General features: G+C 38.4%; 1 protein-coding gene across 2 annotated transcripts; it reads right to left on the minus strand.

The window, feature by feature from the left end:
- Positions 1–245: 245 nt before the first annotated feature.
- On the minus strand, positions 246–21092 carry npffr2a (neuropeptide FF receptor 2a). 2 transcript variants are annotated; one of them, XM_077522648.1, is made up of 5 exons: positions 20937–21092; positions 11720–12033; positions 8794–8893; positions 5849–5969; positions 5121–5777 (listed from the first exon to the last, which is right to left on the minus strand). In XM_077522648.1, the coding sequence occupies exons 2-5, from the start codon at positions 12024–12026 to the stop codon at positions 5268–5270; spliced, it is 1038 nt and encodes a 345-aa protein (XP_077378774.1). In that variant the 5' UTR covers positions 12027–12033; positions 20937–21092; the 3' UTR covers positions 5121–5267. The 2 variants fall into 2 exon arrangements, with proteins under 2 accessions (XP_077378773.1, XP_077378774.1); XM_077522647.1 differs by having other exon boundaries at positions 246–5969.
- Between the last annotated feature and the right edge of the window lie 1581 nt (positions 21093–22673).

Genomic DNA, 22673 nt, shown 5'->3' on the forward strand with positions numbered 1-22673 from the left:
TGTTAACTGACACTTGTGTTGTAACTCAACAGGTACTAAACTGAATTTGGTTTGAATTGTTTGCTGTTGGTGCAAAAAGCAAAACATTTAATTTTCACCAACATTTGTGCTATCATAACCACTTTTTGTATCGTCATCTTCATCTTGTTTTTTCCCTTCATTATCAATTATAGTACAAAAACCTTTAGTCCAATTTTTGTTATCGTTTTTGACTATTTGTTTGTGCTATTCACTCAAACTCCAAATGTTCTTATTTGCTTTTAATTTAAGTTTTGCAGGTCAGAAAGCTAAAAATAAATAATAAAAGATATACATGTTGATGACGCTTTTTCATCAATTGATGTAGAATTTTAATAGACAATACATTCAAGTAATGGTTATAATAAAATGTCAACTTGTTCCACACAAGTGGTTTTTAAGATCCCTTAAAAATAGTAAGTCAAAAATGGAATACAATTGGACGTTACTTTAAAGTTGTCGAGCAAAACAAATTTCAGCGAGCTAGTTTTTTTTATTCTAACTGAACAAAAAATATCAACACCACACTTTTGTTTTATCCCTGAGCTAAATTCAAACATTTACCACTCTGTGTACACAAAAGCACCACTTCTTTTTAAATTGTTTCGTTTATAAACAATTATGTCTAAATTATGCCTGTGTTAGTGAGTGGCTCTCCTTTGCCAAAAATCCAAATAAATCCATAGTTTTACTGTATGCTATACAATACAGTAAAACTGCACTTTTTGGAGTGGCCCTTTGGTTGTGGGCAGCCTCAGTCTCACCAATGAGCTCGGCAAAGGAGAAGTGTTCACTAACATAGATTTCCACCAATTTTGAAATTTGAAGGAAATAGACCTTTTGTGTACGTGCATAAAAAAAAAAAAAACATTTTTGATCCTTATGTTCTGGTTGTGGAAAAATAGGAAGAAAAACAGAATGTTCAAAAGATTCTTTATATCTCGAGGCACAGCAGTTTTTTTTTCACTGTTTTGAGTCTTGTCACTCATATAAACAAAAAGTGTCAAGGGGGACAATCGTAGACAATCAAATGGATGATGTGATGAGTAGCCCTTCACAAATTGACAGGACAACCAGTGTGTCCCGAGATCTCTTTAAAAAAAATACAATTAAATAAAAAACAGCTAAAAATACGCCACATTAGTTCAATAGACAATCACAAACTCAACATCCACGTGCAGACTCTACAAAGGTACTTCGACGTTCATCAACACAGAAAACATTTTTAGATTTTTTTTTCCATTTTGTCGCATTACACGCACAAAAATGCATTACATTCAAAAGAAAGGAACGTCTTTTTTCAATGGCATTTCAGGTCAAGTTTTTTTTTTTGTTTTCTTTTAAACATTTTTCAGTTGGCAACAATCACAACAATCAATGGAGAGCTGCATCAAAACGTGACGTCATGAAGCTGTTCCTAATATTTTGGTCAACCCAATGTTGCTCAAAGTTAGGTTATTTCATTGAAATATTTTTTTTAAATGTAAGAAATAAAGATTAAAAGAAATGATTCAGTCTTTTCATTAAAAAAATAAGTTTCTTTTGAGACATCCATCTTAAAAATAAGAATTCCTTAGCTGAAAGGATTTTTTTTATTATTATTTTAATTAATCAGTCATAGTATTTTTATTTCATTGTGCTTTTCTATTTTTTTAAGGCATGTTACATAAATGTAAATTACACAAATGAGTATTTTTTTGTTTTAAGTGAAACATCATTTACATAAAATGTTTTACATGAAATAATTTCTATCCATCCATCCATTTTCCAAACTGCTTATGAAATAATTTGTATTAATTTCTTTTAGCTATTAAACATGTTTATGTAGCAAATTAACATTTAAATGTCACAATTAACATTTACTTATTCATTTATGTAGCTGCATTTTGAGCTATTCATTATTATTATTATTTATTTATTTTAAATGAATGCCATATTAATCTTATACTGTACTTTGCTTTTTTGGACCTCACCTTTGTTACCTTTGTTGACAATCCAATAAAACAAAAAAATAATTATAATAGTAGCCAAGCACTGAAAAAAATAATTTGTCATTTAATGTAAAGAAAACAACTGGAATATCTGTATAATTGAAATTCTTAATAAAGTACTTTTTTTCCTGTAGCAACACGATGAACAAACATGACGGAACACGAAAGTATGTTGGACAAAATGAACGCAGACGAGTCGTTCTTATCAGGAAGATACGCTTGAGTTCTGGCAGCGGAGGATTGCTCGGGCAGAAAATTGAGTGTCCAAAAAAAAAATAGAAAAACAACCCTTGAGAATGCACTTAAACTTCTCAAGGGTGCTGCTGAGTTGACCAAGTTGATTTATTTTCATGTCTTCTTGCATCATGCAAGCTTATGCGGAATGAAAAAGAGGATTAAACTCGTTACGCTCGTTATGTTACATCATCGCGTCTTGATTATACTCCCCACATGCTGCAGCAAATTTCTTTTGTCTTACGCTTAACCTGCTGTGTTGCATTTTGATTTTTTTTCCCATGAATATATATTATGTAGTTGCAAAAGTGTGCACACCCTCTTATCTTATGTATCTCTGCTGAGAAGTAACCAATCCCATTCAAACTAATGTTAAATGGGGCTCAGCACACCTGCAACCATTTAAAGTGCCTCTTATTTAACCCCCCAAAAGTTCTGATGTTCTAGCAGGCCTTTCCTGACATTTTTTTTTTTTTTTATTCGTTTTGCTTTCTAGCAATAAACCTGAATGTTTTGTGCTTCTGTGTTTATACAGCATTCTATCTTTGTAGCCTCTCCTTATTGTGTCTTTATTTATATATTTTGTAAACAGTGTATCTTCTGTATAAGGTATTTAGGGAAATTTATGTATATGGTATTCTTGTAAATTTACGGAGAGCCTAAACAATGCTTGACAAGGCGAGATTTAGGTAGAACAATCATGAAAGGCTCATGATTCATTCATGAATAAATAACATGTAAACCCAGCAGCATCTGAGTGGATGCGCCAAAGCGAATTTCAGATTAAAAGATTATGTTGCTTCCCCTTGAAGTGATCGTTAATGTTTTAATTGGAGGCTGAAAACGTCGGTGTTTGTACAAGCATCGTATCCAGTAAAGCTTCCCAAGGTAGCGCTAATATAACACAAGTTTATCATAGCTGGTACACAAAGCTTTCAGTGTTAATATAGGTGATTCGGTGTTGTCATGGCAACACAATTGATTATCAACACAACACAATCTGATTATAAACTATGTAGCATCCAACAAGATGTCAGATTGAACTGACTAGGTTTCTTCAAATTATAATACAAAAATAAAGATGTTAGATTAAAATAAATAAGATAGGATATGACATACTTGCAAATATAATTGTCTATTTTGATTAGACCTTTATGATTAATTTACAGTATTTAATTAAAATGTTTGATTGAATAACTAATTCAATATAATGCATTTGAAAGCATTTTAAGATATCCATCCACCCATTTTGTCAGTCCAATTTTTTATGTTTTTAGAAGAAAAACAATTTTTCATTTTTCATTTTTTTTTATGAATTCAAACATTTAATTTAAAATCAATGATGTGAATTAATTATTTAAATACATTCTTTTATTTTCCATTATTATCACAGATGTCTTTACAACAAAAAATATTTTTTAATTTAATGACTTTATATATATATATATATATATATATATATATATATATATATATATAAAACCTTCCATTTTACAAGTTGCAAAAAACTTTGTTCCCTCCCTCATTTAAAAGGCTATTAAATTACACAAAAATACTCAAAAGGTAGAAAAAAAAATAATGAAGTATTCAGTACTCTTAATACATGCGCTATTAAAAGAATGTGGCCATCGAATAAAGACGCTTTGTATGTATGTATACGCTTTGGATGCCGCTTTGTAGGGCGATGATGACGTAAGAGTGAATCTGAATGACTTTAGAGGAGCACTGAGTCTTTTGTTCTTCGCCAGTGCCAACAAACAAAGCCTTAATTGGTTACCGAGATGTCTTTGAGGACCAAAAGGAGCGGAAAATATGTTATGACATAGTTATTACCATTGTCCACTCGCATGTACCGATGTCATGCGCACGCCTCATCTCTAGGAAGGTCTGCAAACTCAATGCACCAAAGTCTACACAAAAAGTGAAGAAAAACAAATTTTGCTTTGTTTGGATTGGTTAGCCTAGCATGCTTGTTCCTGGCCCATTGGAGTAGATGTACTATTTTGAGTCTGGGGTGGACGTTTCCATTAAAAAGCACATTTGTGGATGCACAACAATATGTTAGCTCAACAGGCTACTTTGTGATTCATGGCCGAAATGTTCCAAAGGAATGGAACGGTGCCATTTTGATTCTAGGTGGGACTTTTCTACTCATTCCAGAATCATAGTAACTGAAACAGCAAATATTTCTGGATCCACAACAATAGCTAACAATTGTTTAGGTTTTAAGGAGCGGAAGATATTTTGATTCCTGGGTGGACTTTTCCATTCATGTCAAGAGTTGCAGAAACTCAAACCACACAATTTTGTACCCAGACCAACATTTAGTGCCATTGACGGCTATAGACGTCAAATATCCATTTTAACTGGTCTGGCAGTAAACGAGTTAAAGATTGGCTATCATAGCAAGCTACTTTTTTCAGGCTGTGCAGGGTGACCTTAAGATATTACCAATTAGCAGAAGGTACCATAATTATTCTGGGTCAGACTTTTGCCTTCACACCAGAGTCATCTCCATTCAAACACTGAGGTTACTGAAAAGTCTTGTGGACACTGGTTCAGTAGTTTTTTAACACAATGCTGCTAATTAGACATAAAAAAAAAACATACTTGCAAAGTGCTTTGAGGTTGGCAGAGTTAACGACTTATTCCTGCTTCTGAATTCTGCATTGCACATTGTTTGTCTTTACAAATTTATACGTTTTTTTGGGGAAGAGGGGGGTGGATCCACAACCCAGATTGCACCTTCATGAGTTCACAGGACACAATGAAGCCCGGCAACTAGTCTTAATTTCCTTGGAGGTAGCTTCCTGAAGAAATTGGCACTGGAACAGAAAACCGGAACCCCACGAAAAAAAACAAACATCGGCAGTTCAAATTGACACAGCTGTTACTCCGCCGCTACTGCAGGACCCCTTCTCCAAGTCCTCCAAGACCAAGTCCTGCTCCGCCACCTGATGCCCCCGCCTGGAGCTGCTCTTATCCAGGCTGTTGAGCGAGATGGGCTCGAGGGAGGTCTGCGCGTTATTGGCCGGCAACACAGAGTTGGGCTGCAGCCGGTGCGAGTACGTTTTCCTCCGCTGCCCGTCGGCCGCGCACAGGCTGAACTTGAACACCACCTGGAAACCCCGGCGGAAGTTCTCGTTGAAGAATCCGTAGATGATGGGGTTGACGCTGCTGTTGAAAAACGCCAGCCAGTGGGCAAAGGGGTAGACGTAGATGTTGACGATGCGGTACTGCTGCTCGGTGAGCCGGGCGTAGTCGCTCAGCATCATGAGGGTCCACAGGGGCAGCCAGGACAGGATGAAGAGCAAGGCCACGATCAGGAGCATCTTGATGACCCGCTGCTTCTTCTTGGAGACGCCGTGTCGGCTGTCGTGACCCGGCTTGCCGCCCGTGGGCACGGCGGTCTTGAAGAGCGTGATGCCGATGCGAGCGTACATGACGACGATGAGGGACAGCGGAGCCAGGTAGATGTTGGCGAACAACACGGTGGTGTAAATCTTGCGCATCTCCTGGTTGGGCCAGTTCTCCCTGCACCAGTAAAAAGGAGTGGTTTTGTTGTCGTAGCCGAGCAGCACTTGGACGCTTTGCTCCTGCGTCACCTGTAGCATCACGCCGGACGGACACATGATGGATATGGCCAGGACCCAGATAATGACGATGATAAGGGTGGCGGTGGAGATGGTCAGCTTTTGCTTGAACGGGTAGACGATACATCGGAACCTGTCGAGGGATGAAGACAGGGAATGAGTGAAGAACGTAGTTCAACGCAGGAATCAACCAGCATTAGATGCATCAAATTTTGAAGACCCTCAAAAATACATAGGCCTACTGCCGCACCAGGAGTAAAAAACGGGCAAACCAAGAATCATGACTGCTAGAACATACAGAACACTGGGGACTATGGTCATCGTGGCCATGAAACCTTGGAACCCTCAGTCAATGACAGAGATGGGAAATCTAGGTCCACAAAGTAAAAACACTGCCACAGTTTGGCTTTAGACGCAGGTGTTTCTGCTCAAATGGCAAACAAGCTCATTTAACTACCGGTTGAGTAGAAGCCAAGTCCAAACTATGTGGACCTATATTTCCCATCTCTGTTCCATGGCAACCTTGAGAAATGCCAGAAAACTTTCCCAGTATGAGCCGAATATGGGAGAAAGCAGGAATCCTGACCGTGAGACGGTACTGTAGGATTAGAGCAACTCATCCCAAAATCCAAATGCAGCAATTTAAAATCAGTGTCTTCCATCAATGGCATCTACTAGTGATGCCGGTTATTAAGATCTTATACAGGTAGGCGAACCCAGACCATCTGATTGAAAAGCAGGAAGCCAAAGTGATTTGTCAAGTTTGGGATTAGGCAAACTCATCTCAAAGTCCAAATAGGGTGTTCAAAAGTGAGAGTTTTCCTTCATTGGCAGCCTACAGAGATGCCGAAACTCCTCATAGTCCAGGAGTCAAACCTGGGATACCTGAAAACCAGGAATCCTGACCAGGAGATGATATGGCCAGTGACTTGTCATGTTTGGAATTAGAGCAAATCGTACCAAAATCTAAATGTGGCAATTAAAAATAAGGGTCTTCTATCAAGAGCAGAATTTAGACCCCTAAAAAGACTGGGAGACAAACCCAGGCCATCTGGGTGGAAACCAGGAACGCAAGTGCTAGACCATATGGGAAAGTGACTCATCACGTTTGGGATGACAGAGACACATCCCAAAACCCAAATACGGTGATCAAATATGAGAGCCTTCCTTCAATGGCAACTTTTAGAGATGCCAGAGAAGAACGTCCAAGATATGGATATGAAAACCAGGAATCTAAAAATGCTGCCCAAAAGTGAGTCTTCCTTCAATGGCAGCCGATAAAAACACATGAACTCCTCATACCGAGAGTCAAACCTGCGACATCGGGTTGAAATCTAGTTTACGTATTGTGGCATCCTAAAAACTGCAAGACCAGGTGCGGCCCATGGGCTTTTTTTTATTTATTTATTTTTTGGTCTCCGTGAGACCATATGTGTCAACCATATGTCAGGTTCGCGATGAGGGAATCCCAGCCTTAAATCAGGTTGGCAGCTGACTGCATGCTCCGGTACACACGACAAAATGATGAATGCACACAAAAAGCAGAAGGCATTTTGTCGACAGGTGAACATTTTTTTTTTTTTAGCATAGATTTACTAGAACATATTGGAGCATGAATGATTAATTTAGGTTCATGCCATCCCAATCCCACACCCAAATGTGGTGATTGAAATGTAGCGTTTTCGGACACCGCAAGAAAATAAGTTCCCATAATAGGAAGCTGCCAAAACCACGAATCCTCATCACTAGACCATCAAGGACGGTGATTCATCTTCCGTCAAAAGTTGCTTGCAGATTGTAGAAATAAACTTTCCGCACTGGGAGTTGAACAGAACCTAATTGGAAGTAACTGAACCTCAGGACTGTCCATTCTTTAGCTTTTTATTTTTCAACATCAGCGTTAGGAATTGAGATTCGTTATTCGACATGCATCGAATGTTTAGTGTTTGCTTTCATCCATCCATCCATTTTCTTGACCGCTTAATCCTCACAAGGGTCGGTGCTGGAGCCTATCCCAGCTGGCTCTGGGCATTGGGCTGGGTACATCCTGAACTGGTCACCAGTCAATCGCAGGGCACACAGAGACAAACAACCATCCACACTCACAATCACACCTCGGGACAATTCAGAGCGTTCAATTAACCTGCCAAGCATGTCTTTGGAATGTGGGAGGAGACCGGAGTACCCGGAGAAGACCCACCCGGGCACGGGGAGAACATGTAAACTCTACCCAGGAAGGCCGGAGCCTGGACTCGAACCTGCATCCTCAGTACTGGGAGGCGGATGTGCTCAGTGTTTGTTTTGTGCGGGTGATTTTGAAGTCAAGAGCAAAGGGAAGTTCACGTCAACTCGCTCGTCTTGAATCCAATGCCGATCAAAAGCGCTTGACAGATATGCAAGACGACAGTCACGTCTCTCGGGGCATTACAAACCCTCGTGTCCTTTCCAGCGGCACCAGACAACCTCGGGCTGGGAAAAGTGCAGACGGAATGACAAGAGGCACTACTAACTGTTGTTAATATCCCCGGTGGGTCTACGTCTACTGACTGCTGCCTCTTCTCTGCCATCTGACGCGATTTATAGACTAAGTCAAGAAACTCGAGCTAACAAAGGAATTTGAAACTGAATAAACCAACACTGAACAAATTTCTATAATGCCAAATTTCATTTGAAATGCCAAATCTGGTTGGCAATGTTCCATAAGCGCGGGCATGAAACATCAGGTCCTTGGTCAACAGCTTGTGGGGGAAACTGCAAAAACCACACTGAACCACATTGAACGCACCAGTCAAAACGAGACATGCCACCAACTCGTTATGGTTTAGCCTCGTCAACTAATGAGCGACCGGCAGGGGTTCATGTCACCGAGTCCAGGTAATACTCGTAGAAGCTGTTTTTGCCAAAGGGAAAGCGTCGATGAAGTAGGTACCGTAAAGTGGACTGTGGGGCCACCATACCTGTCGACGGCGATCGCCACCAGGGTGAAGACGGACGCCGACACGGAGATGCCTTGCACCATGCCGCTCATTTTGCACACCAGACTTCCAAAGGGCCACCCTGTGGACACAAGGGACCAGACAGCTGATTCGCAATCGGGAAGGCAAAGGTCCGGAGTCCCTAAAACTGGATTTGGATGCTAACGTTGAGTTCAGATGCTTCAGCCATTTACAAGTGTTCATTTTTATTTGTCACATTGTAGACCAGGAGAAGATCTTACTCCCAAGTTGCTAAATTTTCAAGGTGGAAAAAAATGCATTTTAGGCTATTTTCATTGCTGTCCAATGTGTAAACACTGCAAACAAAGCCAAGCATGCTTCTCTTACTGCTTACCTGCCTGGCATACCCACTTGCACTCCTTGCAAAATAGCTCCATGTTTGATTTGCACAACCACGTGGACTCATTTCGTCTTTGCTGTTGTCTTGTTTGAAAGCTAACACGATCTGTTTGTCCTGAACTTGCTTCTCCACCGCTTGCCTGCCTCGCACACACCCGCTCACTCTACTTGCAAAATTGCTCTGAATTAGATTTGCAAAACTGTTTTAACGCATCTTTTCTTGGCTGTTTTCTTATTCTAAAGCAAAAAAAAATGTTTGCACTGAACTTTCTCCCATACCGCTTGCGTGCCTTGCACACACCAGCTCACTCTACTTGCAAAATTGTTCTCAATTCGATTTGCAAAACAGTTAGAATGCATCTTTTCTTTGCAGATTTCTTGTTTCAAGGCAAAAAACAAAAACAAAACTGTTTACACTGAATTCATTTCCTCACCATTTGCCCACCTCGCAAACACCCGCTCGCTTTGACTTAGATTTGCAAAGTACTAACACCTTAAACATTTTTCGTTGCTTTTCTTCTATTTTCAAAACAAACATTCTTTGTCCACCTCAAACTGTTTCCTCGCCACTTGCTTGCCTCACACACACCTCCTTGCTCAACTTGCGAAACTGCTTCTTCGATCTGCATAACAGTTTTGCCATATATTTTCTTTACTGATTTCTTGTTTGACATAAAAAAAAAAAAATCCATTTACATTGAAGTTGCTTCCTTACCGGTGGCTTACCACACACTCACCCACTTGCTTCACCATTTTATTTTTTATTTTTTGCAAAAAAAAAGAGCCTGAACCCCCTTTTTGATCTCATTTTTTCGCGTGTCAAAGCATGTCATTTTCTTTACCCTGAACTTGCTTCCTCACTGCTTGCAAGTGCGTCGTTTGAACTAAATTATGTTGGGTTTGAAATGAATAAAAGAGCAAAGAAAAAAAAGGGGGTTAATGCCCTCCTGCAAGACACATTTGGCATCCCAACAAAAGCTGCTGGGGTGGGGGGGCTCAGTCAGCCTTTCATGTGGTCCTCTCACACACAGCAAAGCTTTCATTACCAGCCAATTAAAGCATTGTTAGGACTAATCATCCAAATAATGTGCGGGAGGTAAACGCTCCTGCTTGTTGCTCTGACTCAACCACGCAAGATGACAGAATCTCATCGGCGCCACCTCTGCTCTTTGGGATTCACAAATAGCATTCATTACAGGCGAGAAAGGCGGTGGAAATAAATACAATTAGAGCTGCAAGCACGTGAGCGCCACATAGAAAGACTCGTCAAAAGTTAGACAAGCACGTCTGCAATTCTATAAACAAAGTGGGGTGCTACATTCTTGCACCCAGTAGATAGATAGATAGATAGATAGATAGATAGATAGATAGATAGATAGATAGATAGATAGATAGATAGATAGAGCTAATTAGCCAGCTAGAGCTAACTAAATAGCTAGATAGCGCTAATTATCTAGCTATCTAGAGCTAACTAGATAGATAGATAGATAGATAGATAGATAGATAGATAGATAGATAGATAGATAGATAGATAGATAGATAGATAGATAGATAGATAGATAGATAGATAGATAGATAGATAGATAAATAGATAGATAGATAAATAGATAGATAGATAAATAGATAGATAGAGCTAATTAGCCAGCTAGAGCTACCTAAATAGCTAGATGGCGCTAATTATCTAGCTATCTAGAGCTAACTAGATAGATAGATAAATAGATAGATAAATAGATAGATAGATAGATAGATAGATAGATAGATAGATAGATAGATAGATAGATAGATAGATAGATAGATAGATAGATAGATAGATAGATAGATAGATAGATAGATAGAGCTAATTAGCCAGCTAGAGCTAACTAAATAGCTAGATAGCGCTAATTATCTAGCTATCTAGAGCTAACTAGATAGATAGATAAATAGATAGATAGATAGATAGATAGATAGATAGATAGATAGATAGATAGATAGATAGATAGATAGATAGATAGATAGATAGATAGATAGATAGATAGATAGATAGATAGAGCTAATTAGCCAGCTAGAGCTAACTAAATAGCTAGATAGCGCAAATTATCTAGCTATCTAGAGCTAACTAGATAGATAGATAGATAGATAGATAGATAGATAGATAGATAGATAGATAGATAGATAGATAGATAGATAGATAGATAGATAGATAGATAGATAGATAGATAGATAGATAGATAGATAGATAGATAGATAGATAGATAGAGATAATTAGCCAGCTAGAGCTAACTAAATAGCTAGATAGCGCTAATTATCTAGCTATCTAGAGCTAACTAACTAGATAGATAGATAGATAGATAGATAGATAGATAGATAGATAGATAGATAGATAGATAGATAGATAGATAGATAGATAGATAGATAGATAGATAGATACTTTGGATTCGTTTTTTTCTTAAGCAAACAGCTAAATAGGCCACTCCCATTTTTTCTCTATTGCTTCACGACATGATGAACACCACTGAACCCCACACCAACAAACGCCAACAAAACCAAAGTGAGCAAAGTGAATATTTACCTGTGATGATGTTATCGAGCAGCGTTGTTGGCATGCAGAAAATGCCCACCAGGAGGTCACTCACGGCGAGGTTGAGGATGAACAAGTTGGTGACAGTGCGCATGTTGCGGCTGCGCAGCACGATGAAGCACACCACGCCGTTGCCCGCCATGCACACCAGGAAGATGAGCAGGTAGGACACGATGAAGATGGCCGCCGTGGACGGGTGGTGCAGGTAGAAGCCCACGTAGGTCACGTTGTTCCTGGGAGGGAGGGCGGCCTCCTCCGAGTTGTTGTAAAGCGTCCAATTGTCCACGCGCTGGTTCATTTTCAAACTGGAGAAGGAAATAAATGGAATGTCTTGGTGAGTCAACTGCGGACATCTTTTATTTACGGAGCCTCAAACTGCCTGTGACAAAATGGCCTCAAGAGGGGAAAAAGTGTGGCCATTTAGCTGAGAACATCCATACACCCTTGGGACTTGAGTTTCTGTCATCCTAATTTTGTGTTGATCACTAATCGGGTTGGTTTTGTTGCTGCTGTATCAAGGTGACATTTCTACTGATTGTTTTGTTAAGTTGGAACGAACACGAGGCAGCATTGCCAAGTGGGAGAGTCGTAGAAGGGGACGACTTGTTGAAGTTTGACATGATTTCTTTGTTCCTCGCGTACGCTTGACATTCTGCTGGCCTGCATTTGCATTTGTACACACTATTGAACATTTGGCAGGTTGAATCGCCCCAATAATCCAGGAAAATGCATTATGAAAGGCATCAAAGGGTGACGTTTACTTATTGAAAGTGTTGCCATGGCGACAAAGAAAGAAATGTAGTGTTTCATTTTAATTTGGCGGTTGGGGGGGGTTGCAGTCGATGTGTAAGAGAACAAGAGTCTTAAGAGCATGTGTTAATGCGCTCTCTCTGATTTAAAAAGTTTTTTTTTTTTTTTAGATTGTTGAGAATAAATTTGAATTGAAGAAATATTTAGATCATTTTATTAAATTTTTAATTTTTTTATAAAATGACTCTTTAGGCTTCTTTATTTGAATTTTTAAAGATGCTTTTTTCCCATGTCTTTAATTTTTTAAAATAATAATAAAATAATGATATCTTTCATGTATGTATATATATATATATATATATATATATATATATATATATATAATTTAAAATAAAAAATTAAAATTAAGTCTTATGTGCGTATTAATCTTTAAACATACAGTATTTAAACATTGAAATATTAATACTTTATATTGTAGATTTATATATTATTATTATTATTGTTATTATTATTATTATAACAATAATATTTGTTTTAAAATATTGTAAGACTGCAACTTCTTTTATGCATATTATTGTTGGAAAAAATATTTTTTGTAAATTAAAAAAATAGGATTATAAGTTTTTCCAGATGTAAAAAAAAAACCAAAACAATTAAATAATATGGATTTATTTGAAAATATTGCAAGACAAACTGTGTATCTTTTTTAAATTAGTTTACTTTTTCTTTTTCTTTTTTTTTTTTACGATTGTCACCTCTGTGACTCAAATTGGCAAAGCTACACACATAATAAAAATAAACAAATAAATAAATAAATGTCCAATTGAAAACCACTGGGGGGGAGTCTCCCAGATGGTGCAACTGTTTGCCCATTCCAAGCATGCAGTAAACAAAATCATCAGCCCTATTTTCCGCAAGGGTGACTCAGAACTTCCGATTTATTAGGATGAGACACAATGAATCCATTTCTCTTTCCATCTAAATTTCATTTATTTATTTATTTTTCTAAAATGACGTCATCTGGGGCGGCACGGTAGACGAGTGGTTAGCACGTCCGCTTCCCAGTTCTGAGGTCTCCGGTTCGAGTCCCGGCTCGGACCTTCCTGGGTGGAGTTTGCATGTTCTCCCCGTGCCTGTGTGGGTCTTCTCTGGGTACTCCGGTCTCCTCCCACATTCCAAAGACATGCATGGCAGGTTAATTGGGCGCTCCGAATTGTCCCTAGGTTTGCTTGTGCGCGTGGATGGTTGTTCGTCTCTGTGTGCCCTGCGATTGGTTGGTAACCAGTCCAGGGTGTCCCCTGCCTACTGCCCAGAGCCAGCTGAGATAGGCGCCAGCAGCCCCCGCGACCCTTGTGAGGAATAAGCGGTCAAGAAAATGGATGGATGGATGGATGGACGTCATCTGTTACCCTCCCACTGTTGCCATTTTCAACTGTCATACAAGTGTCAAAAGAAGTTAACCACAGGTACGACTTGACATTATTGAGTCGTTGCTCCTTATGCATGATTAGCTCCAAAAGCACAACCGAATGTGGCCATTTTTTCCTGCGAGATGAATGAATGAATCATCATCCAACGCAGTGATTGACTAATTCAAGATACGGAATAAGTTAGGAATGACACACTTTAATGTGCCTCCAAGTTTGCATTGTCCATGATTTATTTATAGAAGAGCAGATGGTCTACAGTATGCAGGCTGTGTTTTGGATATAACGCAACATCGGCTATAACATCAGAGGCTGTGAGCGTTTTCCTCAACTCTGCCCTTTAAAAGCAAAAAAAAAGAAAGATGAACCCTAAACTGGTTTCAAATTGGACAATAAAACAAAAGATATTCTAAAAATGACCATTCAAAAATGGCACTCCTTTTGTTATTTTCTTTTTTCTTTTATATACATTAGCACCTGACCGATGTGGATAAGATTTTTTTTTTCTTTTCTTGATGTTCCATTACTTTCATCTCACTCATTTTCCGAGATTTAATCACGTATCCAATGGAAACGATTTCATCTATTTTATTTTGCTCTTTTTTTTTTTACCCCAGCCTCAAAACAAAATGGTGGAGAGGAGATTGACAGAATGAAAGGTAAAAACTGTAATTGGGCCGCTGATGTTCTTCAACAACATCAAGGCAAACTTTTAAAGAAGAAGAAGAAAAAAAAAAGAAAAGATGCGGCTGGTTTTGATGTGCAAAGAGGCCTGGAGGGAATGAATGAAGCTTCACACTCAAACTTACTAAACTAAGATAGTTTTCCCCCCAATTGATTTTTTGGGGGGCGTGGACTTCACTTAATCCAAAGTACGTATTTTTGTAAATATTGAATAACAAAGTTTGATTGAAGTCTTCAACGCACAAATTTTTGTTTTGTAAACACTGATCACAAAGTAAATGTCCATTTTTGAAAACTCTGAACAAAATTGAGTCTTCCGTGAACCTTAACACATTCACTGCCAGCCCAGCAAAAATGCATTATTTGACGTTTTTTTCCGTCAATGGCAGTCAATGACTTAAGATGAGATGTAACCAAAATTGATGGATTTTTAAACATTGGCCTTAAAAAAAAAAAAAAAAAAGGGAAAAAAGGATGCTGCAATATAATCACAAAATATATTGGCACATTGTGTTTAACACATTCACTGCCAGCCCAGCAAAAATGCATTATTTGACGTCTTTTTCCGTCAATGGCAGTCAATGAGTTAAAGGGATACTATACTTATTTAGCCATTTTTGGCAGTCAAACATTAATATTTTGCCTATAACAAATTTGATATTTTCATTATTTTTCATGTACAATTAATACCTTTAAAACACATTTTGCAACTTGCTGTCGACTGAAAATGACATCACAAGGGCTCAGGTAACCAATCACAGCTCAGCTTGTGAATGTCACATGACCAAACCTAGAGAACAGGTGAGCTGTGATTGGTTACCTGAACCCTTGTGATGTCATTTTCAGTCGACAGCAAGATGCAAAATGTGTCTTTAAAGGTACTGATTGTATGTGAAAAATAACTTTTTATTGCTATAATAAGTGAAGTATCCCTTTAATGTATGCATTTTTCTTTTTGATAACATCAAGGACATGATCGTCCTCAATGCCCTGAAATATAAAAATAAAAATAAAAATAGAAGACAATCAACAGTGGAAAATGAACCTAGATTTAAAATGATTGAAAGTCTTCAAATGTTCATTTTTATAAGCACAATTTAGTCATCCAAAATCCTAATCTACATATATCTGCTAATACTTTTTACCCTGCTGACACCAAAGGCAGTTTCTCATGTTTAATGAGCCTAAAGTGTTCTCGAAGACATCTTTTGACTTTGCGAGAAGGTGAGCAGTCTTGAAAGCAAACAAGGAGAGGTGTGTCAACGGCAATTCAAGCCTGCAACCTTGTCGCCGCTTGCAAGTCAACCTTGCAAAGCGTTTATTTATCAAGCACGCCTCTCCCATGCGATTTCACCGCTTTCAGACCTCGTCACTGAGACTCTCCACCTCTCGAGAATCCATTTAAGCTCGCGTGGGATGTCACTCCAGACGGGCGCCGCCGTGCGCTTGCAAACGACCCGAGAATGATGTTGAATTGCCTTTTCTGCCGTCTTCCAGCCCCCGTTGTCGCATGAGAGACTTCACGCTTGTTCACATCACAACGCTTGTTCAATTCACACGTTTCACGGCCACTCCTCAGTCAGTCAGCGCAAAATCACAGACTTCGTCCTGAGAAAAGCGCCAGCAGCATATTTTACACCCACCAACTCAATCCCCCTACGTGGTGGTTGATGCCCCCCAACTGTAATTACTGTTGGGGCGCGTGGCAAGTCCTAATTTGCCCGTCGGCACATGTTTGACACACTGCAGCAGCTCTGCAAATGACAGCAAACAACGTCCATCAAAGAGACTCAATAAAAGCAACAATTAATTAGAAATGTTTGATTTGTCAGGAATGGCTGCTTTCAACCACATGGGGAGTCTTAAAAAAAAAGGGATAACGGTGGTATTCGTTAATCGGTCTATGATATTTTGCTGAGTTAGCATTAGGCTAGCTGATTAAGCCAAGCTAGCTAACGGACTGACTGACTAAGCTAGCTAAGTCAAAGTTGGTAGTTTGGTTTGGATTGGTTTGGTTTACTTTACATGTAACTTTGTTTTTTGTGGCATTAAACAGTGTGAAGCCTCTTTGTTTTGTTTTGTTTTGTTTTGTTTTATAAAAAAAATTGTTCACTCATCTCGAAAAACAAGTATGTTGAGTCATTCATATCTCAAGTCACCTCTGTATTTTGTTAGCCATTTTGTTAGCACTTCATAGGTACAAAAAATTGTGAACGAAGTTCTATTGTATTGAATGTTTCCTTTGTGTTTTCAGGCAGTTTTTTCTTTTGATTTGTTTGTTTGTTTGTTTGTTTGTTTGTTTTACTTATGACAGACATGTCTGTCTGTAAAATTTGAGATGCTTATGGTTGTTTTACAGACTGTTTTGCCCATGTACTAAGATTAAAAAGTCAAGCGTTTTGCGATTTACTATTGAGTACCCGTCTACTATACTGTACATAGCTCAAAATGAGCTAATATTTGGAAAATAATATCGAGAACAAGATCCTCTTGGAAAAAATGGCCACTTCCAACCAAAATGGCCGACTTCCTGTGTCTTATCAGTTCCTGAGTATTGTCTGATCATGTCTAAAAAAAAATGTCTGTTTCACTTAGCAAACGCGTCTTCAGGGGCTGAATCTTCCAAGATGAGATTGGCGTGGTTTATGATGAATCATCAAAACTTTGCCGCCATACTCAGCCCACACACACAGTAACAAAAAGAGAAATTTAATAATTTAGCATCGCCATTGTGTCTAGTCTGCATGCGACAAATTTACTAGGCTTGTTTTTGTGGGTCTAGTCATGATAGATGTCTGCTTTTATTCACTATATTTTGTTACCCATTTGGACGGGAAATGGCGATGTAGAAAAACACTAATTGGTCTGTGTGAAATGTTTTTTCTACCGCTCATATTCCACTTCCACCAGATGATAGCACATTTCATGAGATGTGTTTCTCTCTTCCTCACACCAATTGACCTCATAAAATGGAAGTTTTATTAATAGATTTTTCGTTCTTTTATCAGCTTTAACGATTACAATGAATGCACAATCAATGAAGTACGCATACCCTGCAGAGAAAATGAGTCATGACCAGAACATAAACTAGGATTTTGAGGATGATGATGATGAAGGTGCAGATGATATGGAGGTATCGCACACACTGAAATGCACAATGTATATCAATAGGCTATGACGAATGTGGTGAACCTTTGGCCCGTGGGCTGGACATGGCCTGCAAGAGCATCCGTTCGGGCCCGCCCTGTTAGGGATGTAAAGATATCCAAATGTCACAATATAATATTATCACGATATGAAGCTCACGATACGATAATTATCACGATATTGTGGGGGAGGTTGGCGATATTTAAAAAAGGTCACAATATTGCTTCACAGGCATATTACGTCCCCCTTTATCTGACAATTAGTGTAGATTTTAAACATAAAAGGGCCAAAACATCCCTAATAAAAATTAAATTGCACTAAAAAAAATCTAGCCACCAGAGGGTGCTAGAACTGCATAAGTGGAAATCAACCTGACTTTTTTTTAACAGATGTGTTGCATTTAAATATCGTGAGCATGATGACAACGATATTGTGGCAGTACCACGATATCACGATATTGCGCTTATCGTAACATCCCTACGCCCTGCTGTTCTAAAAACATATTAAAGTCAGCAAACAAAACAAAAGTCTGTCAAGTACACGTTTCAAATCTGGTTCCAATCAAACAAAACTTTGAAGAATTCCTCTTTAATAATTCTTGGAAATGGTCAACATGCCCCCCACCCCCCCAAAAAAGTCAAATTCAAACCAAAAATGTACGCCTTTTTGTGCATACTCAGGCATATGTTCTTGAGACTTTTTTTGTGTATCTTTTTATCATAGACACGCCTACCAAGATAAACGTTGCTAAGTGACAGGAACTTTGAGGGCCGACTTTTCAAACATTTTCAAATTCCACTGCAACAGTTCAACACCATGAAAAATTTAATTTCTATTGTAGTGTGTGCCATCTGTCTATGTGGTCCAAATTTGGTAACTCTACCAAATTAGTTCTACCAAATTTCATTTGTGAAACCAGCTTGAGGGGCTTAACTTCCAAATTGTTACATTTACATTTTTTGGCAAATTGTCAAAAATATGCTGCCAAGCTCTATGCCAAATCTCTATAGAGTTCCTCCAGTAAAGACGTTTGGAAATGACCAAAACAACCAAAATGGCAGACTTCGTGTTAATGTTAGGCATGTCTACCAAATTCCATGTCATCAAGTTAAACGAGGGCTAAATTCTCAAAATAGTAGTTTCCCCATTTTACGGCGAGTCAACAAATTTTGCTGCCACGGGCTCGAACAAAAAAATTAACGTTTCACAATATCATATTGTATGTCTTCTTTAGTATACATGCTTCAAATTCAGTTGCAATCAGACAAAATCTCGGTGATAAATTCCTTTTGACAGAACCTGTGAAAATGCCAAAAATGACCGAAAAATGGACGCCTCAAACCAATAATGTGTATTAGGGCATGTGTTCTTGACACTTTTTGTGGGTCTCCTTATAACAGACATTTCTACCAAATTTCACATCCCTCGATTACACCTGCTTCAGGGGCTGAATTTTAAAACCGTAATCTGCCAATTTTATGGCGTGTCAACAAACTTTGCCGCCATGCTCCGCCCACAGGCTCAAACAAAAAGCTCAAATGTGTGATTTGGGGCATGTGTTTTTAAATACTTTTTTTTGTGGGTCTCCTCATAAGAGACATTCCTAGCAAACTTCATGTTCTTATCTGAAATCTTTTAGGGCTGAATTTTCAAAACATTCCTTTCACTCTACTCAGTCCATCTTTTGGGATTGTGCCAAATAAACTCAAGTGAAAACTCAGAAAAAAATGCTAAATTAAACCCACAAAGGCCCGTAACGCATAATAATGAACAAGTCACTTGGCCCGTGAGAGGAATGCGGTTCCTCTTGCCTTCTTCTCAATCATATATGACAGTTGTGTACCCACACGGGAGTCTAATCGATCAAAACTTGACTGTATACAGTACGGCCCGGTTGTCTCTGTCTATTGCGTAACAGCCTAATCCCAACAGCGTGTTGATTCCGAGCCGAGCCCAAAACCGTCTTCTCTTCTCATCATGTCCCATTTGCTCATGTTCTTCATTCTTATAAAGCGAGTTTGACGCGTAATTCCCTTTCCGTCGCATTGGCACCTTCTGACCGCTTCTAATTGTTACGCAGGACTACAATGATGGATAATTGCATGTTGTCTACAGTATCTCGCACACACACACAAAAAAAGTGGGGGTTCATCAGTGGACCTACAGCACACAATGAGCCCACTGTGTGCACAAATGAAGATGATGGGAGGGGTGCACGCAGCCAATGCTGGCTGACAGCAAAAAAAAAAAAAAAAAAAGAATAAATCAGGGAAAAAAGTCATTGAAAAATTAGTTTAAAAAAAATAATTTACTCATACATTTTATTCTTTAAAAAAATATTTATTTATGTAATTATTCATTCATTCATTTATTAAATATTACACAAATTTTTCAAATTAAATTAATACATAAATTAATTCATTTAAAATATTTTAAATGGCAAGTTTAGAAGGTAAAATAATAAATAAATAAAATAATAAATATACATAAGAGAATTAATTCTTGGTGATAGCCAGAAAGACAATAATAATAATAATAATAATAATAATAATAATAATAATAATAATAATAATAATAATAAAATCATAAAGAAAAGAAAATATAAAAATCACAAATAAGTAATATAAACACAAAAATTTCATGTAAATTTGAAATTAAAAACAAGTATAAATATATCCAAGTCTGGGTCACTTCCACATAGCAAAAATTATATTTTTTAAAAGTAATATGTGAAATATAAAAAAAAATACTGATAGATAAAATAAATAAATAAATACAAATAAAATAATGTAAGAATTGTTAAAAAGTTTGAAAAACTACAAAATAATCAAATAAAAATGAATGTAACAAAACAAAGTATACAAAAAAAGATTTTAAAAATCAATACGGTAAATTTAAATCCAATTTAAATAAAATCTATTTAAGAGATGCATACGAAATGTTTTTTCACGAAAAAAAATATTGAAATACAGACTCCTACAATGCAAAAAAAGTGTAATAAACTAAAATGAACAATATATTTAAAAATGCATGTTTAGGCAATAAAACAAAAGCATACAGTATGGCTGTGAATGATGGCACATACCATAAGAAACATGATTCATAGCAAATCTAACAATAATCAAACCACATCTGCTGTCTCACCAGCAGTATAAGTTGCCTCCTCCCATTTTCCAAAGTGCAAAAATGAACCATCTCACCTATTTGGGGCGGCGGGTGTGGGGGGGGCTTTAAAACTGCACGTGTCCACCAGACTTCTCTACATGAAGAAAAGCAACAAAAAAAAAAAAAAACAACGGCACGAGTCCGGCTGGCTGCGCATGCGTGCGTCATGGAGGCCGAAGATGCGCTCAGCCCGCCGCTCTGAGCGCGAGTGGCGGGCTGACAGCGGCGCGTGGACCCTTTTTGAAGCTGTGACGTAAGGCAGCCTGGGGAGGAGGGGTGGGCTAAGCTGGCGAACGGGCTGGGAGGGGGGTGGGCGATACCCTCATCAAGCTGGTAGAATGTGCGCACACACCCATAGTGACAATGCAGGTCACAGCTGGTGCGAGCATTTATGATTATTTGTTTTAATATATGCACTGCACACCACGTGGATGGCGGTAATCTGGTGTGAACAAAAAAAAAAAAAAAAAAAAAAAAATGAGGGCAATTCCCTGAGAGATGGTTGACTGTGGAGCTAATTAACATGCACGCTTGGATGACAGTATGTCAGCGGCGTTCGTAGCGCACGGTTGATCACAGAAATGTGAGCGATCGTTTTCATCCATCGCTGCTACGTGAAGGGAACAAAAAAAAAAGAAAAAAAAGAGACGCTTTAATCAAGAAAGGTGGGAAAATGTCGTGAATTATAACACACACCCGCCTGCTCCAAATCACCCTTAAAGAGCATTTTTACATTGAATGGTTGTAACCTTACAAAAATAACGAATTTATGTTTTAAGGGAAAGAACAAGTATATGTTACATTCAACTTTTCTTGAAACTTTTTTTTCTCTCATATCTTGACGAGCTTCGCAGAAGGCTAAATCGTCTTTGACTTCCAATCTTGCCTATAGCGACAACCCGGATGTATGAAGACAATTCAAGTCATCTTTGCGGCCACTTCTCTTATCATCTTTTCAAATCAGGTAGTAATGGCAATCCCCAAGTAATCAGGTTGCTCTTAAAAGGGACAGCAACATTTAAAAAAATAAACTTTTTGGAGCTTTTAGCCGTGTGAAAATGCTAATTCCTCACCAAAAACACGACGGAAGTGTTGTTTTCCAAATTTAAGGTCATTCTGCTCTCCAAGCACCAGCCCCTCTCAACCTGAGAAAACGAGCGAGTGCTCACTTTATGACATCATAAAGTGCGGAGCCACCCCCGCACCGCCTCTGTGGACTAAACACATGCCCACTTTCTCTGAGACCTCCACGGGATAGTGTTTATCTGTAAACATTGTCCAAATAAAAAGCAATCAATTATCCTTCACATTTGCAATGCCAACGTGCAAACTCAAAGAGCACACGGCGAGAGGCGGGGTTTTACTAATATGTATTTATTATTCTTGTTTTGTGGAGCGGGGGCACAAAACGTCCAAATTGTTGGGACTGTTTTGTGCAAAACTATTCAAAAAGTTGAATGAAATTGACCAAAATAATATTGTATTGGCCCCTATTTGACCCCCCCCCCCAACTGTTTTTAGAGTGTATTTGGGTTATTTTTGACCTAACTGATTTTCGAGTGTAGCTCCTCTGCAAGGCCTGTGACGAGCACCTGCTGGACTGAATTAACATTCCGGTTTATTAAACGGACTGCAAATGAAACGAGATTGTTGTGGAGATGAAACCCTTGCAGTGTGAAGAGGGGCGCAAGAGATAAATGACTCCTACTCAGACTTCATGCTGGCTTCCAGCTTCATTTGCGCACTGGATTAATGGTCGTCTCGCTCGGCTC

This window comes from Festucalex cinctus, chromosome 5 (assembly GCF_051991245.1).
Source record: "Festucalex cinctus isolate MCC-2025b chromosome 5, RoL_Fcin_1.0, whole genome shotgun sequence".
Taxonomy (NCBI): Eukaryota; Metazoa; Chordata; class Actinopteri; order Syngnathiformes; family Syngnathidae; genus Festucalex; species Festucalex cinctus.

Bases quoted from the DNA above. Each gene is read 5' to 3' on its own strand.
- npffr2a (XM_077522647.1), bottom strand. From the start codon at position 12,026: ATGAACCAGCGCGTGGACAATTGGACGCTTTACAACAACTCGGAGGAG. The intron at 8,894-11,719 runs GTAAATATTCAC...TTGTGTCCACAG, and splicing joins GCTCGATAACATCATCACAG to GGTGGCCCTTTGGAAGTCTG. The intron at 5,970-8,793 runs GTATGGTGGCCC...ATCCCTCGACAG, and splicing joins GTGGCGATCGCCGTCGACAG to GTTCCGATGTATCGTCTACC.